The sequence below is a fragment of the Chrysochloris asiatica genome, unplaced genomic scaffold (genome assembly GCF_000296735.1).
Source record: "Chrysochloris asiatica unplaced genomic scaffold, ChrAsi1.0 scaffold00021, whole genome shotgun sequence".
In the NCBI taxonomy this organism is placed as follows: domain Eukaryota; kingdom Metazoa; phylum Chordata; class Mammalia; order Afrosoricida; family Chrysochloridae; genus Chrysochloris; species Chrysochloris asiatica.
In genome coordinates, this window is record NW_006408539.1 from 15,587,299 (window position 1) to 15,607,813 (window position 20,515).

The window sequence follows — 20,515 nt, forward strand, 5'->3', positions numbered from 1 at the left end:
GCTCCTCCGCTGACTGCTGTTGCTCATTAGAAAGACTATTAGATTTGTTTGTTTCTGGTTGTATTCCATCATGGGGTTCTCTCCTCATCTTTAGTGAGTTTATTTAATTTTCTTTCTTATACCGTCATTTAAATGACACAAGTAAAGCGTGCCACGGTGGACAATCCACCTGCACTTGTTATGGTGAAAACAAATAGTGTCAGCACCATCTTGGCAGTGTTGAGCAGAGCCACGTTCTTGTAGCTCATAGTACTGACACCTCTGCCTTCCCAATTTAAAATTTCAGGAGTCTTCAGGCGACGGGCTTGTCAGTGCTCAGTCAGGAGCCTCTAGTCAGCGCCAACTTTGCGAAGGCGTCTTCCTGCTGACTCTGGAGGAGAAGGTGTTTTCTGAAGATATGTGTTATCCAGCGGGGGGTGCCTGTGCGATGGAAGATACCACCCTGCTGTCCTTGGTCAGCGAGATTGAGGGGGACCCCTTCAGGCAGATGCCCATGGAAGACGAATATGTGGACAGGCCCGCCCAGACTCCAGACTCTTTACTGGTCCTGACTCAGTCTGGCAGCCAATGCACACCCCCTTTTCCTGAGCCCTTAGAGGTCGGGGAGAATGACAGTCTAAACCAGTGCTTCACTGGGACAGAGAGCCTGGCAGACTCCGGGAGCTGCCACCTGGAGGAGCCCCTGTGCAGGACAGATTGGATGCCCGTGGTCTCTGAGAAGTACTTACAGAGAGAGGCGGAGGCTGGCACCTGCCCCCACTGGGCGGCCAGCTCCCCCTTGGCAGATGGCTGTACAGGCTGCAGTGACCCTCCTGGGGAGGATGGGGAGCCCATGATGGGATCCCCAAAAAGTGGACCCTTGCCCCAGTGCGCCTATGGTATGGGTCTGCCCCCGGAAGAAGCATCCGACAAGGCAGAGAGGGGAGACCAGCCCATGGATGAGGCTGATGTGCGTCCTCCAAATGCCACGCGGGGAGGCCCTGGCTCAGGAAACCCCTCCTGTGACCACCCACCTGCCACTGGTAAGTGACTTCCTTGGTCTCTCACTTGGGAGCTGTTTGGAATAGCTGTTTGGGACGGGTGTCACAAACCATGTAGGGAAAAGGGAACCTCAGCTGAGACAAATTCAGTGGGTTTGATGGGTTTGATTCAGCACATGTATCAAGTTCGTGGATCATGCTCACAGCTGAAGGTCTTCATCTTCTACGTCTGGAACATTTTCTATGTTTACATGTGTCCCGTTCCCGGCTGTCGTCACTCTACTTAAATCCATCTCTATCATTTTCCATAGACAATCAACACTGATCTCAGGACTGGCCAAGATACTTGGTTTTTGGTTTGAGTTTTATTTATTTATTTAACTTTTTATTGTGAATTGAGTGATAGTTTACATAGGAGAGCATCAGCTTTACATTCATCCTATCGTATTTTGTTTCATTGCAATGATTACAATCCCCTCCATACATCATCATTCAACAGCATTTGCTTCCAACCAAAGGGTATCCCCTGCACGCCAGGCCCCCACCTGTCAGCATACAGTCCCTTTCCCTCCTTGAGTCTAGAGTCCCCAGCTGCTCCATCTCTCCACGTTTCCATCTCTGCCTCCATCTCTGGCGTCACTGCTTCTCTGCATAGGGTCCTGCTCTCCGCTCTTCTCCCTTGATGGTCCCAGGGTCCTCCACTCCTAGACTGCAAGATCAACCACTCCCCTCCTTTTGTTACAAAACATCTACCTTTACATTCGCAACATTCACAGTTACTCCTGATAGCAATTATTCACAGTTGAACCACAAGAGTCTTATCCCCATCTCCTTTCACCAGACCCGTCTAGACAAGTTGGAAACCACTCAGTGGAGATTCTACCTTCCCCTGCTTGAGTTTTATTTTTAAAGTAACTTGTTGTTGTTGTTGTTAAGTGCTGTCGAGTCAGTATAGGGTTTCCAAGGAGTGGCTGGTGGATTTGAACCACCAACTTTGAGGTTTGCAATCAAAGGCTTATCCTACAGCGCCACGCCAGGATTCCTAAAGTAACCTAGACTCCTTAGATTTTCCCCAAGGAAGTTCTTGGAAATTTCAGGATGATAAAATTATTTCATCAACTCTTAATTAAGCAGGCCTGGCAGTGCAGTGGTTCAGCATTGGGCTGCTAACCACCGATTAGCAGTTCAAACCCACCAGCCTCTCCAGTGGAGAAGGTCAGGCTGTCTTACACTCATAACGCTGGACAGTTTCAGAAACCTTAAGAAGAATCCTACTCTGTCAGGGTAGTGTTTTTGGTTGAGTAACATGTTATGTCAATGCCCAAAGAATAATACAGCACAAAGAGTCCTTTATAACTTCTTTATAATGTCTGCATACACATTCTCTTAAAGAGAAGTTTACAATTTAAGATTATCATAGAAATTTATCACTGCAACTCTACTTGAGTATGAACAACCCAACTGTTGAATTAAAATTTTTTTCTCATTAAAGTAAAGGCCCTGCACAAGGTCGCTATGAGTTGTAGCTGACTCGACGGTGCTTAACAACAGCAACAAAGTAAAGTCCCATCTGTTTGATTATGAGCTACAAGGGGCTCTGCAGCGGATTGTGTACTATGTGGAGAGGGCAGGCATAGATCTGAGAATCTTATGAAAGTTGTAGATACTCTCGCCAGAAAAATGAGTATAGGGATGTATACACAACATGTTTTCCTATTACCTAAAGGGCCCCACAAAGTCCTCCCATCCTCAAAAAAAAAAACCAAAACACACACACACACACACACACACACACACACAAAACTACATTCATGGATCACTTCTTCCTCCAGAATGTGTTTTCTTATCTGCCTCTTCATTTCAGCTTCAAGTTGTTGTTGTTAAGTGCCATCGAGTCGGTTCCAACCCATAGCGACCAGGGTTTTCGAGGGTGTAAATCTTTACGGGAGTAGAAAGCCTCATCTTTCTCCCATGGAGCGGCTGGTAGTTTCGAACCGCTGACCTTAAGGTTCGCAGCCCGATTCGTAACCACTACGCTACCAGAACTCCTTCAAGTAATGCCTTTGAATTCTAGTAAGACCTGCATCAGAAGGAAACCTGTCAGGGAAGTAAAACTCAAATATTTTCCACTCACAGAGAGTGCTAAAGTGGTCAGACTGTCTAACGGGAAAATTGTAGGGCCTGAACAAACAATGCAGGCCTGTTGCATTCCAGCTCTTCCGGGTTTTACTGTATTTTATCATCCTGAGGTAGCTAGATCTGGGCCCTCCACACAGGTTGCTTTTGCCCAATGGTGATGAGGGCTCCTCAGCGTATTTATTAGAATAACAGTACTATTTTCAGCTTTCCCCCAAACCTTGTGACTCTACTCGAAGTACACACATTCACTGATATATAAATTCTATAATATCAGTTCTCCCATTGGAAGAAGGAAATACTTTTCTTGGGATAGTTTTCAAAGCATTGATATGTTTTTCTTTCAGAAAACTTCATATATTTTTTCTCTCTTAATTTTAAGATATTAATGATTCTCCATGATTGAAAGTTTGGTTCAATTGTTGATGGCCAGTGTTCTAGTTCTTTTGTTTTCTTCCACTGGGAACTCTAGCCGCTTGGATTGTGGGAACCGGGGAGGCCTAGGCTTGGTCAGATCTTGGCAGCAGAGCCAGGGGCAGTACCGGAGTTTCAGTTGGTGAGACCTAGACCCAGAACATGACATTCACCCCTGAGTAGGAATCATCACTGTTCTTGGGAGTGTTAGCCAAGGATAAAGAGATTTTATTTTTTCCCCTTCGTGTCTTGAAATGAAAAGCCAAATTTGTATTCTTCTGTGAAGAGTTAACAACGACCTCGCCTGTTTTTCATTATCTTTTATTTCTCCAGCACTGAACATCTAGGCATAGACCAGAGAAAAAGAGAAAGAAAAAAAGTGTGTCATCAACTAAGTGGTGTTAATTTGCAGAAAGTTTACCCTGCTTTTTTTGTCTCGTCTGGTTCCTAGCCACGCAAAACATCCGCAGAAAGCCTATCTGAGGATGCCGGCAAGTGGGCCAAATTAATTTTCGCCTGCGGAGAAGCACAGCCAGATTGATTTCTGAGGCTGTGCTATTCTCGCCATAATTACTTCTACATGAACAGGCCTTATGGTTTCTGGTCAAAATAGCACGTTTTCGTTATTGCTTTCTTTCCTTTAAAAAAAAAAAATTGTCATACAATATGGTCTATAAAATGTATGAAAGATGGAGCTTGGATGAGAGGGGAGTTGGGCTAGATCCCAGTTGATATTCTAATGGCCACTGTTCTCTCAGGACTTGGAAGAGGTGGCTTTTTAAAAATTATTATTGGGTATTGGGGTTTTCATTTGTGTTGTTGTTTTATTAACTTACAACCAAATCAGGTGGCTTCTAGAGAACTGATGATGATTAGGGACTTCCTCATTAGGGAAGAATATCTTCCTTGGGGCCAACGTCCTTTTAAAGAGAATGATGGGTCTCCAAATAGCTCCACAAGTGTAGGTTATTCTCTTAAAAATAGCGCTCTAGCCTTCTGGTTAAGAAGTCCCCATCATTCCCCATCTCCTCATTGCTTCCCATCCTCCCAACTGCTTGGGAGATGTTAGGACTGGATTGCAGTTCTCGATCACTAAGCATGACTTTCAGTTAGTAGTAGCCTTGTTTTTGTTCTTCAGAATTTTTATCTAAAGGAAACTTGATGAGTTCTGTCTAGCTGATCAGATACAGATATTTTCACAGTTATAGCAGCTAAAATAGGTGCTTGCTAACCATTTTGTAATAAACGATGTGGTTTCAAAATAATTAAAATTAAAAAAAATTGTGCTCTATGTTGTTGAGGTGATTTTGGCAGTGCTATAACTCTTAGAGGACAGTGAGGATTATTAGCAAAGAGAAGTGAAGGGAGAAGCTTCCCCTTGTCCATGTCGTAAATGAAGATGCCCTAATTTCTGTCTGATATGATGTCTAATCCTGATGGCATGACGGTGGTTACCTTGGTTACAAGCCTTTTCACCTGGAGTGTGGCGAATCCTCACTGTGTGATCTCAAGGGTTGTTATTTCATGTGAAAGGAATGACAGTGACTTATTACTGGGTCTGTAGTTGGCCAGTAACTCGTGTGTGGCTCCCAAAGTGCCTCAGTTGGTTCAGCCACTAATGAGCTGAGGAGAGTTGTTTATTTCCTGGCCCACAACAATCTTGATGAACACGAGCTATCTATTTGTTTTCCATCAAGCCTCTATTGACAGTCCGTTGAGCTATGGAGACTTGGCAAAGCTTGGAAAGCAAGTAGTTTGATGCCAGAAAATAGAGAAGAAACTGAAAAATCAAGGTGGTCCCAGCCTGGCCCTCCCCATCCCTAGGCCAGTTATTCCATTTCACCATATGCCCACCTAAGTTTTGGCCATTGGTGAGCACCTCTCAGCTCTGTGCTTCTGTGCATGTGCTTGCCCGAGTGTGAGTCACTCTTACTCCTCAGGGACCTCCTTTCCACATCACCTGGTCCTTCTCGTCCTTGAGTACCAGTGAAACATGACCCCTAAACTAGAAGGGTGAGATGCTCGGTGTTCTGCCCATGGCAACTGCTCATCATTAGTCCTGGAATCTCCTCCCAAGTCCAGACACAATCTTCACCCTCTGTCAACCACACTATCTAGAAGTGTATGCTGTCTGTGATAGGATACTATCCATACGCCTAAATGAAGACTAGTTAATACCACTATTATTCAGATTTACATACCAAACACTAAAGCCAGTGAGGATGAAATTGAAAAATTCTACCAACTTCTTCAGGCTGAAATTGATTACATATGCAATAAAGATGTGTTGATCATTACTGGTGATTGGAATGCAATGGTTGGAAACAAAGAAGAAGGATCAGTCATTGGAAACTATGGCCTTAGTGTCCGAAACAATGCAGGAGATCACGTGATAGACTTTCACACGACTAATGATTTCTTCATTGCAAATACTTTATAAAACAACACAAACGATGACTATACTCATGGACTTCATCAGATGGAATACACAAATCAACAGGAAAGGCGCTCTGGTAGCGTACTGGTTATGAGTCAGACTGCGAACCTCAAGGTCAGCAGTTCGAAACTACCAGCTATTCTGTGGGAGAAAGATGAGACTTTCTGCTCCCATAAAGATTTACATCCTCGGAAACCCTATACAGAGTTGCTATAAGTCAGAACCGACTCCACAACACACAATTACTACCACCACCATGAGTACAGAGGAGTCTTGGTGTGGTATGGTGGGTTAATGTGCTGGACTTCAAACAAAGTTGGTTTGAACTGCAAGGTCAGTGTTTCAAGTTCACCAACCACTCCTCAGAAACCCTGTACAGGGTCGCCATGGATTGGAACCAACTCAATGGCACTTAACAGCAAAAATAATAACAACAACAATGGGTAGAGATGGTGGAAAAGCTCCATATCATCAGCCAAAACAAGGCCAGGACAGACTGGAACAGACCATTAATTATACTCATAAGCAAATTCAGGCTGAAGCTGAAGGAAATGAAAACAAGTTCACAAGAGCCAAAATATGACCTTGAACATACCCCATCTGAATTTAGAGATCATTCCAAGAACAGATTTGATACATTAGACACTAATGACCAAAGACCAGAAGAGTTGTGGGATGACATCCAGAACATCATGCAGAAAAAAAGAAAAATGTCATTAAGAAGACAAGAAAGAAGGAAAAGACCAAAATGGATGTCAGAAGAGGCTCTGAATCTTGCTTTCCAGCATAGAGATGCTAAAGCAAAGGGAAGAAATGAGGAGGGTACAAGAGCTGAACAGAAAATGTCAAAGGGCAGCTCAAGAAGACAATGTCAAGTTTTATAATGAAATGTGCAAAGACCTGGAGTTAGAAAACCAAAAGGAAAGACCACACTGTGCTGAAAGAATTGAAGAAAAATTTTAAACCTCGACTTGCAATATTAGAGGATTTTATGGGCAAAATATCGAACGATGCAGATCAATAAAGCATCAAAAGAAGATGGAAGGAATGCACAGAGTCACTATACCAAAGAGAAATGGTTGATGCTTAACCACTTCAAGAGGTAGCATATAATCAAGAGCCAATGGTATTGAAGGAAGAAGTGCAAGATGCACTGAAGGCATTAGCAAAGAACAAGACTCTGGAAACTGATGGAATACAAATTGAAACCTTTCAACAAACAGATAAGGCACTGGAAGCACTTACTCATCTATGCCAGGAAATGTGGAAGACAGCTACCTGGATTACTGATTGGAAGAGATCCATCATTGTGCCCATTCCATAGAGAAGTGGTGCAATGGAATGTGAAAATTATTGGACAATGTCACTAATATCACATTAAAGTAAAAATTTTCTGAATATAATTAAAAAACAGCTGAAACAGTATATTAACAGGCAACTGCCAGAAGTTCAAACCAGTTTCAGATGAGGATATGGAACAAAGGATATCATTGTTGACATCAGATGTATCTTGGCAGAAAGCAGAGAGTACCAAAAAGATGTTTACTTGTGCTTTATTGACAATACAAAGACTTTTCACTGTGTGGATCATGACAAATTGTGAACAACATTGCGGTTAATGGGTATTCCAGAACATTTAAATGTGCTTATGAGGAACCTATACATAGACCACGAGGCAATCATGTGAATAGGCCAAGGAAGACTGAATGGTTTAAAATCAGGAAAGGTGTGCCGTAGGGTTGTATTCTTTCACCATACTTATTCAATCTGTATGCTAAGCACATATTCCTAGAAGATGGATTATATGAAGAAAAATGTGGCCTCAGGATTGGAGGAAGACTCATTAACAACCTGTGATGATACAATCTTGCTTATTGGTGAAAAGGACTTAAAATACTGATGAAAATCAGAGACCACAGCCTTCGATATGGATTACACCTCAGTGTAAAGAAAACAAAAATCCTCACCACTAGATCAGTAAATTGTTGTTGTTAAGTGCCGTTGAGTCAGTTCTGACTCATAGCAACCCTGTATAGGGTTTCATAGGAGCAGCTGGTGAGCTTCAACTGCCAACTTTGAGGATCAAACTCACTTTGAAGTCCAGCGCATTAACCCACAGCGCCACACCAGGACTCCTGGATCAAGAAATAGCATTATAATAAATGGAGAAAAGACTGAAGTTGTCAAACACTTCATTTCACTTTGATCCATTACCAATACTCATTGGAAGCAGCAGTCAAGAAATCAAATGACATATTGGTTTGCTGTTGTTAAGTGCCTTTGAGTCAGTTCCGATTCATAGTGACTCTGTATAGGGTTTCCCAGGAATGACTGGTGGCTTTGAATTGCTGGCCTTGTGGTTGACAGCCTAGTACTTCTCCTGTAGCATCACACCAGGATTCTAAACGATGTATGTTGTTGTTGTTTCAAAGTACCGCTGAGTCACTTCCAACTCACGGTGACCCCCGTATAGGGTTTCCAAGGAGCAGCTGGTGAGTTTGAACCACTGACCTTGTAGTTCAAACCAACATTGCAGTCCAGTGTTTATCCTACAGAGACACTCCAGGACTCTAACCAATATATGTTGTTGTTAAGTGCCGTCGAGTCGGTTCCGACCCATAGCGACCCTGTACAGGGTTTCAGAGGGTGTAAATCTTTACGGAAGTAGAAAGCCTCATCTTTCTCCCGCGGAGCGGCTGGTAGTTTCGAACCGCTGACCTTAAGGTTCGCAGCCCGATTCATAACCACTACGCTACCAGAGCTCCAAAATCTGCTGTCAAGACCTCTTTAAAGTGTTGAAGAGCAAAGATATCAGTTTGAGGACTAAAGTGTACCTGATCCAAGCCATGGTATTTTCAATAGCCTCATATGCATGTGAAAGTTGGACAGTGAATAAGGAAGACTGTAGAAGAATTGATACATTTGAGTGTTGGAGAACATTAAAAAGTACCATGGACTGCCAGAAAAACAAACAAATCTGTGTACAGTCAGAAAGCTCCTTAAAAAGCAGGATGGCCAGACTTTGTCTCTCATACTTTGGATGTATTAGCAGGAGGAATCAGTCCCTGAAGAAGGACATCATGCTTGGTAAAGTGGAGGGTCAGCGAAAAAGAGGAAGACCTCCATTGAGATGGATTGGCCCAGTGGCAGCAGCAATGGGCTCAAGCCCAACAATGATTGTGGGAATGGCGCAGGCCTGGGCAGGGTTTCATTTCTGTTTTGCATAGGAGCCCTGTGAGTAGGAACCAACTCAATGGCACCTAACAGCAATAACAACAGTCAACAACAAGACTTAGGCAATGCCTAATCTTTCTACTATCTCCCAAGGAGTCTTAATCAGAATATGTCTACAGTCATTCATTCATCCCTCCCGTCATGAGTAAATAAATGCACAAGAAACCATTATTGCTGCCTGTTCCCCATCTCACGCTCAGCCTCACATCTCTCACTTCTTCGCCATGCTCTTCAGAGCAGGGGAGTGGGGGTTGGGGTGGTGGAGAGCCTGGCACTAGCTGTCTTGGATAGAGGAGACAGGAAAGGGAGAAGCAATGGGGAGTTGGTCCACCCAAGTGGCAGATACCTTGGAGCTAAGGTTACCCGAGGATGCAGGGTTCAGGCCTAACTCTCCATCCCTGTCTGCCATCTCTGGGTCTTTCCTTTCCTTGAGATGATTGTTGGAGACCTTCTGTTTCTCTTCTGAAAGTTTTTCCTACCTCAATTTCTTCCCCACCCCCGGTGGACAGTCCTCTATTTCAGACTTTCGTAACTCCTCATTAGAATGCCATCCACTAACTTGTGTTTCACATTAGCTGAATATTGAAAGAGCAGATACTAGTTCTTTGACCTTGAATCTTTCAGTTGAAAGTGTTATTTTATAAATTGGCTATTTGGTAATAATATTCAGCATTCACCGGGGCCAAGCAGCAATACATTATTTAAAAATACATGAAGAAACGGGTCATCCTCTGATTTGTTTACTTTTATTTTACTGTCCTTCTTTCTGTACTAATTGGGCTCATTTTGGAAGGGTTTGGTTCGTAAACCTTTCCAAGTAATTTTCAAGCATGATTCAGAATGGAACTATTAAAGCAGCTTCCTTTCCCTCCCTTATCATCACATACCCAGTTTCTTCCCAACGTCTAAAGCAGAGCTTGTATTTCCACAGAAAGGAAAATCACATGAGAAGCATATGGGTTAAATATAAAATAAGTTGTTTTTTTTAAAACAAACTCAAAAGAACCCAATGTAGCCTGGATAATTTGAGTGCTCTGGTGGGTATTTTTAGTTCTGTTCCTTGGAAGAAAATCTACATGACAATTTGGTGGTATTATTTTCCATCGTTCTTGTGATTTAATATTCATATAAATTATGCATTTTAAACAACATAATAAGATTTTGAGAAGAAAAGCGTGCATCACCTTGCTGAAAAATGTAAATTCTGTCATGAGTTGAGTTCTTAGAATTCAGCTTGTTTTCCCTACCTGAGAAATACAGATATCATAACTACTTCCATGGAACCCATAGATTTATAGCAAAGGATTAACACCTTTCTGTTTCTGATGGGAAATTCTGTCTGTTCATTTGCTTCTGTTGGCTGAAATGCTATTTTTACCTCTTTCAAATTATTTCTAATTAGGCTGCACTAAATATTAATGTTAAGGAGCTCTGGTAGCGTAGTGATTACGAATCAGGCTGCTAACCTCAGAGTCAGCAGTTCAAAACTATCAGCTGTTCCATGGGAGAAAGATGAGGCTTTTTGCTCCCGTAAAGATTTACAGCCTCGGAAACTCTGTACAGGGTCACTATGAGTCGGAACAGACTCCACGGCACATAACCACCACCAACCACCCCAAACCCAAATCCAGCTCACTGTCATTAAGTCAACTCTGACTCATTGCCACCCTGTATAGGATTTCTTAGACTGTAAGTTTTTAAGGAAGTAGAAGGGTTCGTTTTTCTCCTGAAAAGAGGTTGGTGGGTTTGAACTGCCAACCTTGCAGTTAGCAGCCCAATGTTTACCCCACAGTACCACCAGGGTTCCTTAACCACTACTCAGTACCAGTGGGACTGACTTGGACGGTAACGGTGACCTATTTCTGACCCCAGCTGCTCTGGCCGGGCATGGGGCATTGGCCAGGCCACACAGCCTCACCTGAGCCCCAGAAGGTTCCAGGGGAACTCTAGGCCCAGTGCAGTAAGTGATGGTACCTTGGTCTATAAAGAGATCCCCTCTCTGCCATTACTCTCTAGAAGTTCTTGTTTTCACATCCATGGATTCTTTGGTGGGAAAAGCCTTTTCTTCTACATACCTCCAACCCTGTCTTTTTATGCCAGCAGCACTGGGTGACAAGTAAGCATGGGCTTACTTATGCTTACTTACTCATCTTGAGTGAACAATTCCACAGGTTTTCACCACATCAAAGATTCTGTTTCTAGGCATGGCTGGCATCTGTCCCTCTCCCAACTCCACAGCCCCTTCTATAGAATCAGTCTTGTCAAATTCATACTCCCTGACAGGCAGTGAGGTAAGCCAGGTAAGCATGTGCTTACTTAGGTGTCTGTAGTGAACAGTTTCACATGTTTTTCACCATGTCCAAAATGTGAAACTTATGTGAAATTGTTCATTACAGATAAATAAACACAAGTAAACCTGTGCTTGCCTTACTGGGTATTCTGCCCCTGTTTGCAGGTGAAATCAAGTTAAAATAAGTGCCAGAGACAGCTTTGAAGGGGAAACGGTCTTAGTTTTCTAGGGCTGCTGGGACAGGAGCACCACAGGTGGGTGGTTGTAACAAACAGGAATTGATTTCTCACAGTTTAGGAGGCGAGAAGTTGGAATTCTGGGCACCAGCTCTAGGGAAGTCTCTGTCTCTCTGTCAGCTCTGGAGGAAGATGCTTGTTTCTGTTTGTCTTCTGTTTCTTGGTCCCTTTGAGATCTCATGTGGTGTGGCATCTGTCTTCCTCCATCTTGGCTTCCCTGTTTAATCTGCTTTCTCATGTCTCAAAAGAGACTGATTTAAGTGTGACACTGTGGGTTAATGCACTGGCCTGTAAAGTCGTTTTGAACCACAAGGTCGGTGGCTCAAGCTCACCAGCCGCTCCTTGGAAACTATACAAGGTTGCTACAAGTCAGAACAGATTCGATGGCACTTAACAACAACAATCCTGCCTCATTACTGAAACAGATACGTGGGATTTTAACCACAAGTATAAGGGTTAAGGTTGACAACATAATTCAACCTATATTAGGAGGCTTGTTAGAAAGGCAGCTGAGGGGAGCAGGGAAGAGAGGCTAGCAAGGCCCCTGGCTTTGTGTATATTCCTGAAGACATTCAGGAGTAATGTTCTTGTAGGTGCCGTCGAGTCGGTTCATGGTGACACAACGGAAGGAGATACTGTCCTGCGCCATCCTCACAATTGTTATGTTGTTATGTATGTGCTTGTATCCTCACAATTGTTATATATGTCAATCCATCTCTTTGAGGGTCTTTCTCTTTTTTCACTGACTCTCCACTTTACCGAGCATGATGTTCTCCAGGGAGCGATCCCTCCTGACACATCTCATCATCCTTGCTTCTAAGAAGCTTCTGGCTGTACTTCCTCCTGGACAGATTTGTCGCTTGTTGTTAAGTGCTGTTGAGTCAGTTCCGACGTATAGTGACCCAGTATAGGGTTTTCTAGAGGTGGCTGGTGAATTTGAACCACCGACCCTGAAGTTCAAACCAACCCTGAGGTCTCGCACTTATCCTACAGCACCACACCAAGACTCCAAGGACCTATATATAAAACTCAGGTCTTTGTAAGCCTTTTCCCCACCATGTCTCCCTTTTTATATTCCTGCTTTGCCCACCACCAACAAGGAAATCATGCCTCTAGCTCAGAGCATTCTAGGAGTTACTTACATCTCAATGGAGAGAGTTACCCTTCATGGGCATGTACCAACTGTAGTGAAAAGGAAGTCCACTCACCCACCTGATGGCACAGCTTTCCAACAAGGTGACCCATGGTCATCGCCATTCCTAGTGCTTGCCCTGGTTTAGGTCGACTTACATCATGCAACCTTGCTCTGAAATAAGGAAAGCAAATGTTATAAAATTGTTCTGTTTAGCAAGGAAAGTTCATAACTGAAGTACACTCTAGAATAAGGACATTGCCAACTCATTCTAAACCTTGATTTAGTGCAGCGCTCTAGTCACTGCACAGCTGACATGAGAAATGTGATCACGAGGTCTGATGTAGAGTTACATAAATGAATGTTCTAACCAAAGACAGTCATAGTGATTGTTAATTTCAGGAAAGAAAACAAAAGTTAGTTTTGATAGGAGGGAAATGCCCCTTCAAGACCTGTTTAGATCTTCCAACAAGACAAGGATGGAAAGATAACATTACTCCTGAGGTTATTTTGAGAATCTCTAGGGCATTTCATGAGCATTGATGTTACAGTTTGGTAGTACTAATACCGTCGTCGTATCTGTGACTAACTCTGTGCTGTTTACCAAGCGTTGTTAAATGCATCATCTCTTTTGGTCCTTATGCCATCGTGGAAGCTAGTCCTCTGTTCATTAATTCAACAAGTGTTTGCTGTGTGTCTGCTCTGTGAGTAGCAGGCATCCTGTGCACAGATCTTGATTGTTGTTGCCCATTTCATAGATGAGCAAACTGAGGTCTGGAAAATGATTAGATGGTTTGAGCCAAATTCTCACAGCTAGTGAGAAATAAGCCAGGACAAGGATGAGACCAGAGAACTTTTAGTTCCATGTTCTTACCACCGTCCCATCTGTCTTTACCCTCCTATCCTCTAAAACCACAGACCCTACTGTCACCAAATGCATATCTCTGCTCTTCAAGGACTGAAACACCAGGGTGACATTGCTGTGACTGGAAGACTTTGAAGTGAATCTGGATGATACCACACTGGGGGAAAGGATGGTAGTTAGAATATCAGGAGGGGAAAAAACAGCCGCCACCACCAGCAGCTTGAATATTCACATGCAAAGCCACTGACAAGCTGGTGTTTGCAAAACAGCCAGCCTGGCCTGCAGAGAGCATGTGGAAGCGTCTGAATTTGGGGAGTTGCTTCCTTTACTATCATTACTAGGGCAGATGCTCTTTCTCTCTCTCACCACTTGGTCTGCAATCAGCCTTGCTCCTTGTTTCTGCTGAAATAAGCTGACCAACACTCCTGTGTAGTGATCACTCACTAACGTTGTCCCTAGGAGCAGCCTATGAACAAGAACACATCTTGCTACTATTTAACGATTACATTGACTGATTGAAGAAAAAAAAAAAAAGGGAGAGGGTTTGATGAGCATGGACTTTGTTTCTATGAACACTGTTGAATGCTTTGAGAAAATTCAAAGAATGAGTTGCTTAAAAAAAAAAAATGCTATGAACGTACAGGTGAGTGAGACACCTACGTTAAGTGCCAAGGACTCAGCTCTGACTCACAGTGACCCGGATAAGGCTTCCAAGGAGGGGCTGGGGGGCTTAAATCACCAACCTTGTGGTTAGCAGACCAGTGCTTATCCTATATCGCCACCCCAGAATAAAACTCTAGAAAGCTTTTGTGCTTAGATGGCTTGGCAAGTGATTTTTAGTTCTCATTCCTATTTTACGAAACCAAAGCCAGCAATGAAAGACAGAGCATTGATGTTGTTGTTAAGTGCTGGTGAATCCGTTTTAACTCAGCAACACTGGATAGGGCTTCCAAGGCTGTAAATCTTTGCAGGAGCAGAAAGCCTCATCTTTCTCCCACAGAGCAGCTGGTGGTTTGCAGGCCAGTGCCTATTCTACAGAGACACCGCGCTCCCAGGCAGAACATTGGTGATGGTGGTGGGGGTTATGTGCCCTGCAGTCGGAACCACCTCATAGGGACCCTGTACAGACTTTCCGAGGCTGTAAATCTTTACGAGAACAGAACGCCTCACCTTTCTCTCGCGGAACAGCTGGTAGTTTCAAACTGCTGACCTTGAGGTTCGCAGCCCGATTCGTAACCACTACGCTACCAGAGCTCCTTAGGCAGAACATTAGAGCTACATATAATTAATACAACCTCAAAGGGTTGGGCCTCAGTTCTGTATCAGAAAATTGTGGTTGGAAATTATACAGAAAATGACAGATGGCTTGAACATTAGGAGAGCATGTAATAAATGGGGTCTGCGTTTTCAGAGCACTGATGCACATCCTTCACAATTGAATGTTTTACTGAAACTGTAGTTCTTACCAGTAGAGAAAATGAGTGGCAAACACTTTGTGGTATTGAGATACATCTCCGTGAGAAGATATTACCTCCCAAAACAGTGACGCTGAATCAGAATGTCCATGGGGAGAGCTCTCAAAGCAGCCCTCCCAGTAGTGTCTGCCCCTCAGAGCCGCCTTCTGAATTGGCAGAATCTAGTGGAGCCCAGGTGTCGTGCTGAAGGGTACTACTGGTCCACTTAAATCATAAGGTTGGTGGTTCAAACTCACCACCTGCTCCTCGGGAACCCTGTAGAGGGTCACTATGAGTTGGAACTGACTGACAACAACATTGAAATGTGGACATCGGGAGCATTTTTGTGTTCAAATCCTAATGAGCATTTCATGATGATGATGACAGCATTCAATCAAGCATGAGACCCTTCTGAGCAGAAGACCCCGGGCAACTGCACAAGTCGTATCCATGACAACAGGTTTGCTGCTACTTATATAAACTGCCACACTTGGTCACTGGCACACCACACCAGTTTACTGCCTCTCACAAAAGTCAGTATGGATGGAATAGGCTCAGAATTGATGCATTTGTCATTCCTTGGGTTTTTGACAGAGAAGCCCTTGAAGAATAGACTTTTCTGAGACTCTCTTACTCTTTCTAGGTACCTTGTCTTTATGCACCATTCATCAAGGATTCAAATGCCTTGTTTTTGACCTCCCTCTCTCCCTACTCGCTGAACTCCACCAAGAATAATATTCTTAAACCAGTCTATGGCTCAAAGCGTTCTGGAATGTTTAAAAATGAGCATATACTTCGGCAAAAAGTTTTGAGTTCCATTTTAGAAAATAATAGAACACTAAGTTGTAGGTTCTGTGTAGTAATTTTTGAGATACCAATATGAGAGATATTGTTTGCCCTAGGCAATGGCATAGAATAAAATTCTTAAAGGGAAGAATTTTACATAAAATCCTGATGTACAAGTGGGTGCAAAATCCAAAGTTTTAACCTGAGCTCAGACAAATTGAAGGTTTCAAGGATAATCTGACACCAATGGATTTATGATATTTATTTATTGGACAATAAAATTTTTAATGGTGCCTGGGTAAAGATTTTAAGCCGTGGAAACTCTATGGGAGAGTTGTACTCTGCCCTACAGGGTTGTGGTCAGAGCAACTTGGCAGAAGTGGGGTGGGGGGGGGTTTGTTGTTGTTATGTGCCGTGGAGTCAGTTCTGACTCATAGTGACCCTGTATAGGGTTTCCGAGGCTGTAAATCTTTACGGGAGCAGAAATCTTCATGTTTCTCCCACGGAACAGCTGGTAGTTTTGAACTGCTGACCTTAAGGTTCGCAGCCCGATTCGTAACCACTACGCTATCAGAACTCCTTGTGGGTGAGGTTTAGTTGTCTGTAAATTAGCATCTAGAACGTTATGGCATACACCTATAATTTTTGATTTCCCACTGTGACTGTCTCTGTAACTTCTGTTCCCCTCTTTGAGAGGGACTTCCGGGTGAGTGACAATATAAACCTTGTATATGAGTTGCTTGAACAGCCATTTAAAGCAGAGAATTGTGTTCAAAGTGCGTATCTTAAGTGGCTAAAAAAAAAACAAAACAGCAAAACGTATAACTTCCATTCATACACGGTTTTGTTTTGTTTTTTAATATTTATTGGTGGATTATAGTTTCCTGAACCTCTTATGCATTAACTATACTGTCTGAATGTCCAGTTTTTCTTCTTTAGTGTGAAATGAGAATGCAAACATTTACAAACAAAAACTGAAGTTCAGAATCCTTTTGGATTCTTTTTTTTTTTAAATAGTGGTCTTGCCCACATCTGTTCAGCTTTGGTGTTTGATTTTGCTTTTAGTGACCTACTTGCATGTGGGGCCTTGCAAAGTATTCACTTTGGTTTTCATAGAAACATTTCCTTCCCTTTTTCCCTGCCATACTTTATACAACATATAGTCCTGGTGTGCTTGTGTATGATAACCACTGGACTGGTAACTGCAAGGTTGGCAGTTCAAACCCACTAGCCATTCCTTGGAAACCCTATATGGGGGTGGGGGTGGGGGTGGGGGTGGTTGCTATGAGTCAGAACTGACTCGACAACACCGACAGTAGCAGCAGTAGTTAATTAAATTTCCTACCGAGTTCAGCTGGTAAACTCAGACTTGAGAACAAGTGTGCTAACTGTTGGGAGCAGAGACGGTAGACATATTTGTAAGACAGACTCCTAGACGTGTCTTATGGGCACCTCTTGGCAATTTTAGAGGAAATGAAGAGCAGGGTCCAATCTGGCTAGTTAGTAAATGAAAATACTAGCTGGCCTTGCCCATGTTGCTTGGAGGTAGAGTCACTGATGTCATCTGCGACTTGATATGTTATCCACAGCTGAAATACCTGTCTTCACAGTTCTCACTTTGCTCAGTTTGGGCTTCTCAGGTAGCCTGTGGGTGGGAGAAGGTTCCTCAAAGGGAACTTCCTACACACCTATGGGGTCTTTTAGTCAGACCATCCAAAACAAGTCTTCCAAATTTTGGGGAAATTTCTTCATGTGGAGTGGTGACAGAAACCTCATTTTATTTGTATAAATGATTATTAAGCTGGGCTACTAGAGAGAGAAGGAGCACTGGTAGCATAGTGGTTATGAGATGGGCTGCTAACCTCAAGGTCAGCAGTTCAAAGCTACCAGCCACTCTGCAGGAGAAAGATGAAGCTTTCTGCTTCCGTAAAGATTTACAGCCTCGGAAACCCTATACAGGGGCACTATGAGTCGGAACCGACTCCAAGGCACACAACCACCACCACTAGAGAGAAGAGTCCTGGTGTGGCGCTGTAGGATAAGCACTGGACTGCAAACCAAAATGTCTGTGGTTCAAACCCACCAGCTGCTCCTTGGGAACCCTATACAGTGTTGTATACTAACTTGACAGTACGTAACAAAAACAACAACAACCAGAGAAAAGAAAAAAGAGGAAAGTAAATAGAGAAGAGTCCTGAAATGAATATGGTCACATCTGGTCAGATACAGAAGACTCTATTTGTGAGGCTGAGTGACAGAGCCGTCTAGATCAGCTTGTTTTGTGGGACTTTAACCACAGAAATTGTCTGGAGCACTGTCTTAACATAGAAGAATGTATGTAATCCCTGTGGGCCCAAGCGTTGCTGACTGTCCAAACCATAGGCTCTGAGGATCAGACTTTAGCCACCTAGCAGACATAGCAAAATGTCCCTTATCTGATTATTCAGTTATGCTGGTTAGTAATTCCATACATGAGCCCTGGATACCCACAGATAAATGTAAAAACCTTCCCTAAAAGTTGAGACTGTAAATTCCAAAAAGGCAAAGTTCCACCCCTCCCCCCCCAAAAAAAAGCTAAAAAGGATAGAAACTCTGTTAACTGATGGTATGTGGAGGGGATTATAATCAATATAATGAAACAAGGTATATGAATGTTTGAATATGAAACTGATGAGATGCCCTGAAAACTTTCACTCAATCCACAATAAAAAAGAATGTATGTAAGATGTAGCAGGTTTCCTAACATTCATGGAGTGTTTATTTTTTTAAAAGACGTAGGATAAGCACTGCACTGTGAATGAAAAGGCTGAGGGTTCCAGCCCACCAACTGCCCTGCCCACCAAGATGAAGCTTTTCAGCGCCTGCAGAAATTTAAAAGCCTCAGAAACCTTATACAGGGCATCTGAGTCAAAACCCACTTGGCGTACTTAATCATATTACTTAAAAGGGTTCTGGTGTAGGGATGTAGGATCAGCACTAGACTGCTAACTATAAAGCTGGTGGTTCAAACCCACCAGTTGCTCCTGGAAACCCAGTACAGGGTTACTATGAGTCAGAACCCATTCACTGGCACTTAATTATATTAATTAAAAGCGATTCTGGTGTGGTACTGTAGGATCAGCAAAGGTGGCAAGTCAAACCCACCTGGAAACCATTATGAGTCAGAACTAGCTCATAACACTTAACAATTATTTGAAGCCTAGCTAACTTCAATCACCCTTAAAGAAACTCTAAAACCCTTAGGTACAAAACAGTGCTCAGAATCAGAAGCAATGCTTTACAGGATTTATTTTATTTTTTTATTCCCATTTTAAGTTTTTAAATCTCTTTTCCAAACATTAAAAAAAACCCAAAAACACAAAAAAACAAAAAACCTGTGGAGGAAATGTACCAGTTGCCCTTGTCTCTGGCTCCTGGTGACTTCCGTTTGAGTAGAGCTGCTTTTCACTGGCTGTTTCCTTGCAGGAGAGCCAGACCATTCTTCCCAGGCAACTCTGGTTGGTCTTTCCACTTGGAGCACGCAGGGACTGCTTTTTAGGGAAAGTAATTAACCTGTGGAGTCCTGGTGTGGCGCTGTGGGTTAATGCCCCACACTGCAAAGCCGTTTGAACTGCAAGGTCAGCTGTTCAAGCTCACCAGCTGCTCCTTGGAAACCCTATACAGGGTTGCTATGGGTGTGAACCGACTTTACGGCACTGCACACACAATAAATTAACCTGTGCTTGGCATTCTTGGCTTCTGGCCCTCCAGGATGGAGATGGGGGTCTTGGTCCCTTTCACCCTGGCCACACCCTCAAACTCATGGTGAGCTCTTGTCTCCATGAGGCCTGGACACCATCCCTCTCACAAGATGCTGTTGTCACGAGAAGCGCTGAGTCACCTTCTCCATGTTCTCTCTCCCTCTCCCCCTGTAGGCAATGTGACTGGAAACAGTAACTCCACGTTCATTTCCAGCGGGCAGGTCATGAATTTCAAGGGCGACATCATCGTGGTGTATGTCAGCCAGACGTCGCAGGAGGGCATTGCCAGCAGCGGCGGCGGCGGTGGCGGCGGCGGCGGGGAGCCGGGGGAACCTGGGGAGGAGCCGGGTCGCCCGGTGCAGGAAGAGAGCTCCGCGCGCACTGACACCTTCGCGGGCAGCGGAGCGCGCCTGGCCGACAAGGGCCTCGCGGGCGAGGTGGCCACACCGGTGCAAGAGCAGGGGCTGCAAGAGCCCGCGGCCCGTGCGCCCCGGGCTTGGCGTTGAGCCGCTGCCCTCTGCCCGCCCGCCCGGCCACAGCCCGCCACGCAAGGCAGCCACCTCGACCAACGCTGCGAGCAGAAAGCGGGGCTCGGTGATCCCCCAGCCGGCCTCCCGTGTGTCCAGTGGAAATAAACACGTGGCCCAGACTCAGGACGGACAGACTGATGGGCCTCCTGACTTAAGGACATCACAGAGTGGAGTCAGAATTCCTAAGGCAGAGCCTTTCCTCCCACTTGAAACCCTGAGAGGGCTTCCGTTTGGCTGGTTCCAAATCTGCTGCCTTTAGACCCTGTTTGTCCAGTACCTTT

General features: G+C 43.9%; 1 protein-coding gene across 1 annotated transcript in view; it reads left to right on the top strand.

Annotated features, from left to right (window-relative positions):
* Nucleotides 1-20,210, top strand: part of TNFRSF11A (tumor necrosis factor receptor superfamily, member 11a, NFKB activator) — a 77,184-nt gene extending 56,974 nt beyond the window's left edge. The window contains exons 12-13 of the mRNA XM_006837578.1: nt 287-1,022; nt 19,879-20,210. Coding sequence (XP_006837641.1) covers nt 287-1,022; nt 19,879-20,210 — 1,068 coding nt within the window. The remainder of the gene's footprint in view (nt 1-286; nt 1,023-19,878) is intronic.
* Nucleotides 20,211-20,515: the final 305 nt, after the last annotated feature.